At 37.5% G+C, this 14,509-nt stretch overlaps 1 protein-coding gene across 5 annotated transcripts in view; it reads left to right on the top strand.

Annotated features, from left to right (window-relative positions):
- The window catches only part of LOC138106301 (macrophage mannose receptor 1-like), a 58,619-nt gene that overhangs the window by 25,670 nt on the left and 18,440 nt on the right, over window positions 1-14,509 (top strand). For all 5 annotated transcript variants that reach the window (XM_069006703.1, XM_069006702.1, XM_069006704.1 and 2 more), the window contains 10 exons: window positions 3,467-3,577; window positions 4,966-5,081; window positions 6,455-6,603; window positions 8,040-8,239; window positions 8,817-8,941; window positions 10,066-10,153; window positions 11,060-11,204; window positions 12,724-12,765; window positions 12,885-13,048; window positions 13,953-14,020. In XM_069006703.1, the coding sequence (XP_068862804.1) occupies window positions 3,467-3,577; window positions 4,966-5,081; window positions 6,455-6,603; window positions 8,040-8,239; window positions 8,817-8,941; window positions 10,066-10,153; window positions 11,060-11,204; window positions 12,724-12,765; window positions 12,885-13,048; window positions 13,953-14,020 (1,208 nt within the window). The remainder of the gene's footprint in view (window positions 1-3,466; window positions 3,578-4,965; window positions 5,082-6,454; window positions 6,604-8,039; window positions 8,240-8,816; window positions 8,942-10,065; window positions 10,154-11,059; window positions 11,205-12,723; window positions 12,766-12,884; window positions 13,049-13,952; window positions 14,021-14,509) is intronic.

Below are 14,509 nucleotides of genomic sequence, written 5' to 3'. Positions count from 1 at the left end.
AACACTCAAGTTTAAAGATTGAGAGCAGCAGGAGAGGGCTGAGCCAGCCCTGCATCAGGAGGAAGTAGCAGGTGACATAGAGTCGTCTCATTTATAATAATAAAAATGATTAAAAAATCTTCTCTGCTGTATTAGTGGGCATACTCTGGTGAGAGAAGTGTAAATGCATATTTCTTCCACATTAGGCATGCCATGGTGCACATGGTAATTGAGCCAACAATCTTTTAAGGGTGTGAGGATTTTTGTGCTCTGTTTGTGCAGTGGCTATGCCAGTGCTGGTTGAGGTTGTAGTAGATGCTTTGCTTATCAGACTTGTAGGGTCAGACAGTGGAAAGAAGCTGAGAGCTCTGAGGTGGGAGTCAGTCAGTCGAGGCTGTAAATGGCTCTTGCTTCAAGAACTTTTATGCTGGTCAAGGCCAGAGAACTTGCTCAGGCATGGGAGGTGAGTAAGGCAGCTGGCCTTGGTGCATGTAGGTGGTGAGTTTCTAGGAACACATACTTGAGGTTTTGTCTCATCTACCATCCTGTGCCCTTTAGCTAACCTCATCTGTTGGTGTTAAGGTTTATGGTATTGCACATGCAAGTATTGGTGCTGGAAGTATTAGAGGAAGTAAGAGGCAGACAGGCATTTAATGAGTTTGGTAGTGCTTTAAAAAAATATTAGCATAGTTCTTTATATTCATAGTTCTTAGATACATTTTTTTTAAATTTATGTTTTTTACCATCTTTCGGAGCACATAAGGCAGCTTAAATCTATTCATAAAGCTGTGATTTTCATCAAAATGACTTGACTGCTTTCAAACAAGCATTTCAAGGGGAAAACAGGAAGGAGCAGAACCTCTTTTATGGTTTTCTGAGGATTGAGATGGCATTTTCTGACCAAGCCAAGTGTTACAGAATTCGGGGAACTTAGGTTCAGGTTAAAAATTTCTATTTGTGTACAGAAGTTGGCATCAATTAGATTCTGCTTTTCTGCAAACCTAAGTAGATCACCTGTGACAGCTGGAACTCCAGCATCTGTTACATTTTACTAGGAAAGAGGCAGCTACCTCAGTTTCTGTATCAAGAGTAGAGGAAAGACAATCTGGTTGTTTCTATAAGATTTTAGGAGAAAGGCAAGGAAGGTAGAGACTGCAACTATCCCTAGCAGTATCTTCTGGTGCAGGGCACCAGCAGCATGGTCTGGAGTCAGTTCATGCTGCTCCACAATGACAAGACCTGGAAAAAACCACTATTGGTCTACCTAATGTTTTCCCCCTCCATGTGGCCATTCATTGAAATCTAATGGATGAAGAAATTGATGGAAAAATAGGAATAATTGTTAGTTATGCCCTCATTCTCACTTTGTATGGTCACTAAAATTTTGAAGTTCAGACCAAACTGCTGGGACCCACGAGCAGTTCATTTATAAGGAGACAAGAATAATTACAGATGCATGCAGTGGTGTGTATGTGTTGAGGCAAATCTGTTGACAGAAGATGACCTCAGATTTTAAAAGGGATCCAACATCTGGTTGGGGATTAAAATGAAATTAATTCAATGATGAAGGTCTAAAAGCATTAAGATTTGGGCCCACTGGTCATGTGCTGTATGCCATGCTAAAACGGCAGCACTCAGTGCAGCCAGATAACCTATGACCATTGCTCAGAAGCAGTTTCCCATGGCAAGCTGGCATGCTTAATACTGTGGTCAACAACCACCTGAAAATGCTCACTCAGGGTGCTGGTCCTTGACTTTGGGAAGGGAGGACTCTGTTCTCTGTTAGTTCAAGCCTTCTCTTCCTTCACCTAGCACAGAGTCATTCACTACAGAAGGATCTTGAGGTCCTCCATCCCTGAATATGTATTAAGTAAGACTTGTATCAAAACCTCAGAGGCCCTTTTAATTCCAACAGCAGTAGATAGATAGATATATTTATGGCTGTAGCTATAAATAAATAAAAGAAGCAGCATGCTCTTCCTTTCTGCTCCTTTAGAAGAGCTGTCATCCTTTCACTTGTGTCAGTGCCCAAAAGCAATACAGAAAGCATGATGTAGGTTTTGGCTGAAGAAATTCCATGGAAGTTGTACAGCTCAGCTCTTGGAATCAGCTGTCAGCTGACCAAGCAATGCATAAATGTAGTTGATCTTCTCAGTTTGTTGGCATTTACCTGCCTAAGTACACTTATGTTTCCATTGTTGATATTTTTGGGTTGATCAGTCCTTGGCTGAAGCCATCTGAATCTGTGAGTTATATTTATGGAACAAAGCCTGGCCCTGTCTGTAACACCACCTTCTTTCTCAAGGAAGTGTTTGGGTTTAGTTAATGAGAAAGCAAGAGAACAGAGATATATTTTCAAAAGGCAGCTCATAAGAACATGGTAAGAAGTATCTAGAAATTACTGCATGAATGTCCCAGTGAAGACACAGTTATGGAAAGGCAGCAAATGATCTTTCTACAACTAGAGATCCACAGCTTCAGAGTAGGTTTTCCTGTGTTGAAGAAGTCTGAAAGTCTTTCAAAGATGATTTCTTCCAGTCTGCAAAGGTCAGAGACTTGGGTGATTATTTGAAGGGCCTACCAACCTAATGAGAAAGACATGGTAGGGGATGGTGTAACAGCCACCAGTGGACTTGCAGTAAGCACAGGACAGACACAACCACCAGGTGAACCTACAAGGCTTTGTTGTTGCAGGCAGAAGTGTTGAGCTTTGGGAGAGTTTTTGCTGGAAGCAGGGTTTGTTGAGTCTCTTGAGAGCTTGGGATACTGTGGCACAAGTGTCTGATGATTATTTTACATTTGGGAGGGGGCAACAGGGAGAATAAAAAGAAGGAAAAAAAGAAGAAATTGCCATCAACTGCTATGAAATTACAGTTATAAAGGTGGAGTCTTTAAGGCATAGGTGAGAGGCTTACACATTTCCCTTCCTCTCCTAATACAGTTCATCTGTTCATCCAAAATTTATGTAAAATATTTAGGGAAAGTGGTGTGATGTTCCTTACTTTCAGTATGACTCCCACTGAATGTCATTGCTTCTTCTGAGAATCTGCAGTGTGAGGAATAAGAATATTAATTCTAACTTTGTCAAAGAACTTCTTACATCTTCAAAATTTTGTAAGTATTAACTAAGGAATGCAGTATTTTGGTGTTGTTTCTTTTCTGTTAGAGTTGTATTTCTGTGGGGAGAGATGATATCTCCCTTTCCTCCCACATGATTACTAAATCAGTAGTCTTTGTAAAGATGGTATATTGCTGTCACCCTCAAGGGATTGCTTTTCAGAATGGTAGATAATCAAAGAAAGTGTAAGTCAATGGTAAATCAACTTCAGAAGAAGTGAGATAGGAATGAGGTTGGAATTAAGAATTGCACTTAGATGAAGGTTTTGCTCCATTTAAACCTAGAAAAAATTAATAAATACTTAGAAGTATAAACCAGTTTTTTTGAAGATTAAATCCCGATTGACTGAGGTTCTGTTTGTATGTTCAGGATGGATTTTGGGCAGACCATTCTTGTGAAAAGAAAATTGGCTACATCTGTAAAAGGAAACCTATGTCAGATGCTCCTCCTGAAGAAAGAATTGACATGGGCTGCCAGAGAGTAAGTGAAGAAAAAGCTGTCTGATCTGAATAGGCTGCTAAGAATGATAAAAAAGAGAAACTGTCACCTAGGTGACAGAAAAAACAGGACAAATAGGTTCTGTGTCATCATAATCAGAAGAGTTTGCCTTCTCATTTCTATGGCAGATGGGGTAGGTGTTATATATGACTAAATCTAATCTATGACTGTCATTTGGCTCTTGATACTCCCTTTCTTTTTCCAGAACTTAAACCAAATCTCAAACCTGCTACCCTGCTGCAGACCATTTATTCTTGATTGGCACTCAAGCTTCCCTAAAGAGTTTGTTCAGCTCTGGCTACAGTTTTCTACAAAATTGTTCATAGTAGGAAGGGTATCCCTGTCTAAACACTATTCTCAGGGCTTTGGTGTGGTCGCTGTCAGTGCTTTCTACTTTGAACAACTTACTACCAGTGGCCAAGTAAAACAAATCTATTGTGCTCCTTCTGAACTGCCAGCAGATCTATTGTTTACTTGCTTGCCTTCTAATGGCATAACACCCAGTAATTACAAAAAACTACTGTAATTTATTATGTCATAGGAAATCTTATTGAGTATTTGTCCTCCTTGAAGAAATTTCCTTTTCTTCCAAGTCTGCTTTACGCAACCTCAGAGAAAGTCTTCGGCGATTATTCCCAGTAATTGTAAAAGAGTACCTGGAATCCTAAAAAGTATTCAACTGTTGGAGGAAATAAAGGGTTTCTCATGCTTATGGATGTTACCATAGCCTATACAACTTAAGTTCATGCTTGTAGGAAAAAAGTCTCGCAAAACTGAGAAATTAAAAACCGTGAGAAGAAATTTTTTGTAAACTGTGGCTGGTCACAGCAAACTTCTCTGAGAGCATGCTCCTGAGTAAACAGTATTTGAATGATAAAACTTCAGTAGAAAGTGTTATTGTTAGTTAAGAATAAACAAACTTGTTTGAGGTGTCATTCCCTTTCTGAAAATTCAAGCTGAAATTTGCTTCTCAAGACCATCTTTGTGATTGCATGATGCCTATGTGCTGTTTGTAATCCTGTTCTGAGCACAAAAGATGCACAGAAAAGCCTCTCATCCCTTTGTGACTGGAATACATTGATCAAAAATTCAATAGATATGAAAAACTGTTTTATGAAACAAAATTGTAAAAAACTTTGATCCTGCCTACTTCCACCCTGACTTTCAGTTCCATTGTTCCTTTATCTAGTGGTTAGGTAACAGTGCTATAAATCAGTTTTCTGTTTTGTTGCTTCCCTTTCCCTTTCCCTTTCCCTTTCCCTTTCCCTTTCCCTTTCCCTTTCCCGTTCCCGTTCCCGTTCCCGTTCCCTTTCCCCTTCCCTTTCCTTTTCCCTTTCCCATATATGATCACTTCACATTTATTTTGACAGGGTTGGAAAAGACATGGTTTTTATTGTTACTTCATTGGAAATACATTTGTAACATTTTCTCAAGCAAATCAAACCTGTGGAAGGCATCAGGCATTTTTAGCAACTATTGAAGACAGGTATGTAAACGTCTACTTGTCTGAGGGGATCAAATGAGGATTGAACTTCTAGCAGCACCTGCATATCAAAATAGAGACTCTGATCGGGGCCAAAATTCAGCTTCAGAGGACAGCTATCTGTAGACACAGAACTTCTCACAGTTTTGGCATGTATATTCAAATCCAGGAATCTGGTTTATACTGAAAGTAGGTCATGGCTGTGAAATCAGTATTGATATAGATGGTTATGCAAAAGAAAAAGTAGAACTATATCTTCTACTTTCTTAATTGTAGTGGCTAACTTGAGTGAGGAATACAGAATCCAATGCTGAGTATTACTTGAAGAGACATGGCTCTGAATTCCTTTCAAAAGGTAGTTCAAACGAGCAAGAGAATATAATTTTCAACCATCTGGTGTTAGAATTGAGGTACCTAAAAGAAATTAAGTAAGAAATCAAAATGATGTAAAGTGCTTGGTACCCGAAAATCTGTCACAAATCAGCCTGGGTTCAGTGTGTACTAAATTTCTGGAGAAGTGGTGCACATTACTGCATGTGAAATTGGAAAAAAATAAATAATAATGTATGTGAAATTGGAAAAATAAAAGGTTTAAGAAAAAAATATTTTGCTTGCAGATGACTCCATGCTTTACACAATCTCTTATTTGTTGCTATATAACCAAAACAGATATGTTATAATGTGAAAGCTCCAGCTGTCAGGAATGGTATCTCTCTGAACATAGATAGCACTGCAGCTGCCACAAAAACGGTTTAACATTAATATATATGGTCTTCAGACTACACCTCGTTAAGGGCAGATTTTTTTTATTTGCTCTGATTTCTTAAGAACTGTTTGTTTAAACACCATAATGAACTATGTCAGGCTTTACCTCTACATAGGTTTGTTTGCTAAATATAACTTTCCTTGCTTAATCATTGGATCTAATTTACAGTGTTCCTTAGTTTGATAATTTAGTATCATACTACTTTAGCCTCTACTTTTTGTAACTTTCTTAGTAATGCCGAGATTCCTTTTACAGTTTTGGATTTGTCTGAAGCAAGAAGTAATAAAATACAAGAGCACTAGAAACTCACAAAATAAAGTAGTGCAAAACATAAGGCATGTCAGGTTTCTTCTTTGCCACCAATTTCCTGTCAGTCCATGATTATGCCACCTTATTCACTGGGCCTCTGAGAAGACAGTGAAATACTCTGATATCAAGTTTCAAAATATCTATTATTTAATGGTTTTGTTATATTCTTTGCTAAAGAAAATCTATCCAAGCTATGCTTTCAAGAATGTACGGCCGTAATTCTGAGAAAATATCAAGCCTTTTACAACTTTTAAATATAAATTTAACACTATTAATTTAATGACTGATTTCTTTTGAACAGATATGAACAAGCCTATCTGACGAGCCTGGTTGGGCTGAGAACAGAAAGATACTTTTGGATTGGACTTTCAGATGTAGAAGAAAAGGGAACGTTCAAGTGGACTAATGGTGAATCTGTCTTATTTACACACTGGAATTCTGAAATGCCTGGTAGGTATGACTCTGTGCTGTTTAATGAGTCCAGGGCCCAAAAGAAGTTGCTCACTGCTTGAAGTTTTATCCTTAGCCCTCTCTTGATGACATAATGGCCAATGGCTTTCAAATACATCTGGCTGCTTTCCCCAAGAATCCAGCGTGGTTGCTAAGTTCCTGCTTAGTGCTGAAATGAGTTTTTAGTATGAGTTTGGGAAGAAACTTTTAATTGAGATCAAGTTTCTGATTTGCAACTGTTCTGGGGAAGTCTGTGTCTGTACTACTCTGGAGAAGCAATCTCTGCAGGCATGGTGCACCCTCCTTGTGAGTCTGGCCTGTTCAGCCATATCTTGTGCCATGCTTGCTCACTGCATGTTCTGAGTGTGTGGGATCACAGCATGCCTGAAGCATCTCTGCATCCTAGAGAAAATGGGGTTGTAAGATAAGACCAGAGGGCCAAAATATAGGAATGGAAGGTAATTTAATCTCTGACATGATCACATCAGAAGAGGGGTGGTTGTTGGTGTTCAAAGTTCTGGTATGTTGCATATGCCATTCAGGAGGTCCTCTGATTCAGTTTAATTTCAGTGCCTAATTGCTGATTTGAATGTGTCAGGTGAAGTAATAAGGCTACATAGACCACAGTAAAAGCCAACAGTAGGCTTATATACCTAGTTAGTTTTCAAAAACTGTAAGTCAAATTAGAAAATTTTGAGAAACTAGCTCTAACCACATCTTCAGTTTTAGGGGATAATTTGTTGGATCTAAGGTTATGATCTAGCTAGAGTCAGCCACTGCAGATGATTTGGTGTGAGGCATAATTCAGTGTCTCAGAGTGAATGAACTAGAGATTTTTTGCCTTTCTTTTTTTCTTCATAGATTTGAATAATAGAATCACAGAATGTTTTTGTGTTGAAAAAATATTTAAAGATCACCTAGTCCCACCCCCTGCCACAGACACCTTCCACTAGACCAGGTTGCTCAAATCCTAGTCCAACCTGACATTGAGAACTTTCATGAATGAGGCATCTACAACTTCTCCAGGCAACTTGTTCCAGTTACTCACCACCTTCATAATAAAAAAATTCATTCCTTATGCCCAATCTGAATCTACCTTCTTTCATTTTAAAATGGTTATCCCTTGTTCTGTCACTATAAGCTCTGGTAAAAAGTCTTCATCTTATAAGAACTCTTCAGATATTGAGTAGACATCGTAATGTTTCCCTGGAGTCCTCTTCTCCAGGCTGAACAACCCGACTCCCTAAGCCTCTCTTCATAAGAGAGGTGTTCCAGCCTTCTGATAATTTTTGTGGTCCTCCTGGGGACCTGTTCTAACATTAGAAACATTTTTGACTCTGTAAAAAGACTTTATTTCTGCCAGGATAGAATATGAAGTTTTCTAAATTCTTATAACACCCTGAATGGCATTTTTGTGCGTTCCTGTTTACAATCAGGAAGAAGGCCAGGCTGTGTTGCCATGAGAACTGGAATAACAGGTGGATTATGGGATGTAATAAAATGTGAAGAAAAGGCAAAATTCCTATGCAAAGTGTGGGCAGAAGGAGTGACACTTCCACCTGTTCCTACAACAACTCCTATGCCCCAGTGTCCAGAAGGTTGGGACTCAAGCAATCATATTAGCTTCTGTTTCAAAGTAAGTATGTTGATTATTTCTGCATTAAGGTAGTTTCTGTTTGCTTCACATACATGCAATTAGGTCAGTTTGCCAGAGCAAGGTTGCAGGTTTGATCCCTTTATGGGCCATCCATTTAAGAGTTGGACTTGATGATTCTTGTGGGTCTCTTACAATTCAGAATATTCTGTGATCCCAATAAAAATTGGCATATGAATCTCCTATTGTTTCATAATCTTGTTTCCAGATTATATGTAGAAGTCCTCTTCCTTTCTACTGAAATTCTCATGGTTTTTTTAATTCTGTTAAAGACTAATCTTCAGGTTTGACCTTCTTAATTTCCAGTTCTGTTAATCTTCTTGTCTGGTTGTTGCCTTGCAGTAGACACTCCTATCAGCAATGCAGTGTGCTAACTTGTCTTAAAGACACTCGTTCCAAGCCCGTGTTTCACAGAGGTGAACACTCCTACGCCCTGTACTCAAAGTTTCTGTAATCCCCACAGAATATAATTGTAAATTAATGCTTTTGGGTAGCTAATATTTCTTGATCTTGTGAACTATATGGTCTGTTTTGTCTGATGGCAGAATGCTCTCTTTAGCCTTTTTCAAGAGCAGAGCACAAGAAAACATGGCTGGAATCGCAGGCGTTTTGTCGATCCATAGGAGGAGACCTGGCCTCCATTAACGGCAAAGAAGAGCAGCTCGTGATCTGGCGTTCCATTGCGTGAGTACCCGCAGGGTGGGCAGCAGGTCACTTTAATTAGCCTCCCTGCCTTTCTGAATATTTCTTCTTAGGTGTATGTGTTTACTTCTGTATAAGCCAATCTGCATTCAGTATCTGTGTCTGTGTCAAACACACAGCAAAGGAGTGGAGCTGATGAAATAGCAGGAGTTGTATGACTAGCAGCAATAACCTCAAAAGGTAGTGCTGAAATGACATTGGCAAGATATCTACTTAAGGCAACGTTTATAATCTGAAGTAAAGCTATTTACTGTGGAGTTGTGGATATTATAAAATTACTACAGATGCCAGTGGTTTTCACATAAGTAAGTGGACAAAGATAGTAACAGTTGTAATAAATCTGGACAATATGTTGATTTTTTTTGTCACTGTTATGAACTAATCAAAAAGAAGAGGTGACTTCAGGTTAATTCTTTTCTTACTTAAGGAGTTGAAATAAGGTTAGTAAGTCCCTGAACTGCAAAAAACAGCTGTGGGATTTTTTAATAAGATGAAATATTCTTAGAAAGCTAACACTTGCAATATGACCAGAATAAACCAGGCTCAAGGATCTTGTACATCCCTGGCTAACCAAGAAGCAAGACTGAAACATCATGGCCCTGCAAAATGCTATGACCGTACTAGAATTCCAGCTGTGTACTTACAGTAAGGAAGAAGTCTCATATGCTTCATTGCCACAAATTGAATACATTCAGATAAGTCAGTAAAGTGTGTCTGCTTGCAGACAAGGATAAGTTGCAGGTGATATTTTAAAAATGATTCAACTGCAGAAAGTAACTCTATTTGGAAACCGTAAGTGCCTTTACAGAGAAAATAAGAGTTGAGAAATGGAGCAGCAGTAGTTAGTAAACCATTATACAAAGGTATTAAGCCACCTTATGTATAGGAGTTGTATCTGGTAATTTTCTTGATCTATATTTCAATCTGAGTTAATGCATAATAACGGCTAGAAGCAGTTGCATTTTAATTTATTTCCACCTTGGTGGTTGTTCTTTTTAGCAGCATTAAGGACTATCCTTAGAGAACTTTCTTAACTGTAGGAAACAATAGATTGTTAAAAATGTTGCAATGCCCTTATTGGTATTGGGACTTTCTTTCTGTTTTAGAAACAATGGCTATTACCACCAGAATTTCTGGATTGGTTTATATTACTTGAATCCTGACGATGGCTTTGCTTGGAGTGATGGGTCTCCAGTGAGTAATTTAATTTTCCACAGCTGTTATTTTGCATTCCCTGTGCTTCTCAAGTATGTGTAGTGTATGTGTTTCTGTGTAATTTTATGCTTAATCATAACCCTCTGTATCCTGCTCTCTTTAGGAAAGCTAATGAACAGCAATTTCATGGCTTGATTATTTTGGCTAAAACATACTGATTTTCAATAAGAAGATACACATTGAATCAACAAGGAAATTAAATACACGTAGAATAAAAAGATGTTATAAATGCAAGGATTTTTAGATAAAATAGTCCTTCTTTAGTATTTCTTTTTTTTGCTCATTATTTACTATGGCTCACATTCCATGGAAATGAAGGCATTTTTTTAATGCCGGTTTGGCTTATTGCACTTAAAACTAAGGTATAAAACTGTTAAAAGTGATTTTGGAAATGTAGTTGTACTTGATCCAAGGTTGGTCAAGATATATTGATGACAATTTACAGTACAGAAACCTGAAACTGGATTTTGTATAGGAAAATTAGAATAGCAGTAAAACTCTTCTGAGAAAAATGCCAACATTTTTGCTGTATCTGAATAATATCCTATTTTATGCATACTGTAAATTTAATTAATATCAAGATGTAGCATGCAATTTCCCAACATTTTTATTAAATGTATTTTACAGAATTTAGGTCCCATAAAAAATGTTGATATTCTTCCAAGTGTGAACAAAACCAACTGTTACCTAAACTGCAATCCATTTGCAATCTGAAAAAAATGCAATGTCATCATTTGCACAGGGGGATTCTGGTTTCCTCCTATCTAAGTTTTTAAACTGACAGTAGGAACAAGTTGTAGGTCTGTGCTTTGATGCTGTCTCCTCCCTCTCTCCCTCATTTTATTTCCGTATAACAGAATCTTCACAAAACTTCTTCTGTCATAGGTGAGGTATGAAAACTGGGATTTTGGAGAGCCAAATAATTATCAAGGAGTTGAACTTTGTACAGAGATCAATGGTGATTCCAGCATGCGTTGGAATGACAGGCACTGTGATTATATGTATGGATGGATTTGCCAAATAAGAAAAGGTATTGCTTACTCCTGTGTATTAGTGTAATAAGAAGATATTCTCAGTTGATTTCTACCTTAACTTTAAGAAATAAAAAATTTCAAAACGTCTTTGAAAGAATAGTTCCCCGTGGACTGTGAAACATCATAGTGGTATAAGGATTTCCATGTCTTTGAGGTATTTAAAGGTGCAGAGCCTTTAGTGCCTTGCTGGGACCTCTCGCTGTTCTCTCTGATTTCAAAAAGGGTAATATGATACTTGATAAATTGGGAATGTTACTTCGAATATTCATGTTCACATTTTACTTTTCATTTAGAAAATTCATGCCTTCTCCAACAAATCCTATCATGGATTTTTTTTTCTGAGTTGACTTTCAAGTTATTAGAAAATAGTTTGCAAATCAGTTCACCTACTCGATTTTTTTATGTGTGAAAAATCCCTCCTTGCCTCAGGTGCTGTTTTGTCTGCTAAGAATGTGTAGTTTCAAAATGGAGCCTGTTTTTGAGATACTTTATTTCTATAATCACATGTTGGTTACTCATTAAATTCTCATGAGATATGTGTTTGGATGCTTTTTATTTACTGAAGACATCAAGACAACATTTATAATTTGGGGAACACTTGAGTTCCACTAGCAGGGCATCTGTCTAAATTTGAGCTTTTTAGAAAGTGCACATTTAAGTGTTTTACTGCATTCTTGCGGTGGGACAGAGAGGAGCAAACTAAAGATGCTGCATTAGATTATTGACAATCTGTCTTATATTGGTAAAAGAATTTCTTAGGCATAGATTTTCTTAATAAATGTCATTATTTGTGAGATTATATTTCAGCACAAAAGTAATTGGTAAGCCTTAACTGACAGAGTTTTCCTGTATAATAAATAGCTTTCCTGAGATACTAATGATGACATCAAAGATCCAATCTCCATGGTGCCATAGCAAAAACCCAGGGGAATTATTTAGTCTAAAGTTTTTCCTTTCATAAAGGACCAGTTAATTTCTTGAGATCTTTTCATGTGAGATTTTATCTGGGGAAATCTGTAAGATCAAGGCAGAAATTACTCTCAACCAGAAAAAGATGGGAAGAACTTCACTTGGTAGTGGTTAGGGCACCACATTAGATGATAACCCAGCCAGCATTCCTGCTGCCTCCGATTTAAGCCAGAATTCGAGTGTTTGTGAACAGGGGAAAAGAGAGAGAGGAAGATCTGGGACAACTGTCTTAACAGAGTTAATGCTTTGGGACATTAGGTTTACTGCTTTCAATGAATAATAAAAAAAATTGCTTAATTCAGGTAAATTTATAATACTTTTCACATAAGGAATAACCTCAGGGAACAAGACTGTGTACTTAAAATTGAATAGTATACCAAAAATAAGAGATTTAGGCTATTTAGTTCCTTCTACATTTTGGTGTTAAATCCATTGCTAACCTAGAAGTCAATGTCAGTATTAAAACATGCCTGTCAGTCACAGAAAGTATTTTCTCTTCAGACAGAAAGCATGCAATCATAAGAAACATTTTTTTTTTTCTCACAGGGGCAAGTGTGAAGCCTGAACCAACAGAATCTCCTGCACCCAGTAGGTGTTACTGCTATTGCTCTTTGTGTGTGTGTGTTCAAAAGCACTGTTAAAATTTTTTTGAGGAGGATGTCTTGTACCTCAGGAGCAGTATAGTTAGCCTGGCAATTATCTTACAGAATACAAGACTACTGAGGATGGATGGATTATACATGAAGACAAACAATACTATTTCAGCACAGAGACTGCTCCTATGGAGGAGGGTCGTGAGTTCTGCAAAAAGAACTTTGGAGACCTTTCCGTCATTGAGAGTGAAAGTGAAAGAAAGTTCCTCTGGCACTATGTAAGAAAAATCATTAATACTATGGAATAAACCACAAGTGAGCATGGGCACAAATCCTTTTCACCGTGGTGTTCTCCCTACAAATTTTGATAGTGAAATTTCAGTTACACTAAGCCAGATTAGTATGAAGAACAAACTAATGCTAATGTTTAAGGGATCTGTGGCTTCATTTTAGCAAAAGGTATTGCACTAGTGAGCTATGATTGTGTAGGATATCTTAAGTAGTCAATCAAACCAGCAACTGACTTGCATGCAACACTCAGAACCTTGACTTTAGATCTTGTCAATTTATCTGGGCTACAGTCTACCTAGCTGTCTCTTTTTGGTCCTCAAGTTTGTTCCTTTGCCTTCTTCTTGTTGTGATAATATAATTATGAAGAGAGTACAAACTGGAACATGGATTATGCCATGAGAAAGAGCTTTGAAATCTTGTTTCCTATATTGTTGGAGTTGTTTGCTTTTTATGCTGCCTGAGGCCAACTGATTTTTAATCAGGAATGTGCTTAAAAGTTGTATTTGAATTACATAGAACATTTCCTGAGCTGGCTGAAGAGTGACAGTGAGAGGACACAAGGGCGCATATCAATTTATATCCAAAATGTAGGAAGGGGCCTGTCTTTGCAAGAAATTTATCAGATAAAGTCCACTGCAGATACTGTAATAGGTGCTGATTTCAGTGGCTTTCAAGTAAAATGTGAGAAGTGTTGATATGGTGACCACACCTTTGGCCAGGGGTGAAGTTTGACTGTGGACTGTCAGTTGTGAGCTGCTTTAACTTAAATGTAGCTAGAGAATATATCCAGTTCATATCCTCCCTCAGTTAGAAGTATATTACTCATCAGTAACATGGTAGATTTATATGACCATAGAGGACATTTGTAGAATTTTAATTTTTGCATTCTAGATATTGAAAAATGGCAAAAAGGATGCATATTTCATTGGTTTACAACTAAGTATTGACCAACGTACAAGGTAGGTCATACCCAATTTTGAGTCTTAATTTAAAAATGATTGTATTCTCAAGAGGTTTAATTCCATCTTAATTTAGCTCTAGATTATTCAGAAGAAATGCTGCATGTTTCCTAAATAGAATTCACCCAAAGATGGCTGAAAAATTGCACTGCAGATAATGTATTTTGAATTTTTATCCAGGAATTCTAGTTTCCTTTATTGTATGGTTTATATTGAAAATATAAATAGACATCCAAACTACAAATATATAACACTTCTATTAGGTAAAAATGTTCTTTTTCCCTGTCCTTAACTGTTGAGAACAGACTCTAATAAAGGAACAAATGAAACCTGTTTTCCTTTTCTAGAACAAAGATAGCTGTTGCACTGTGAGGACCAGCAGGTTTTCTGCAAACCTTTCTGAATTTCATTATACAGCACCATATTGATTTTGATGTGTGATGTTCATTCAGGCTTGGATTCGGTTCCATCTGTGTTTGAAGTGCCTGG

The sequence above is a fragment of the Aphelocoma coerulescens genome, chromosome 2 (genome assembly GCF_041296385.1).
Source record: "Aphelocoma coerulescens isolate FSJ_1873_10779 chromosome 2, UR_Acoe_1.0, whole genome shotgun sequence".
Classification (NCBI taxonomy): domain Eukaryota; kingdom Metazoa; phylum Chordata; class Aves; order Passeriformes; family Corvidae; genus Aphelocoma; species Aphelocoma coerulescens.
This window is presented reverse-complemented; position numbering and strand designations above follow the sequence as displayed.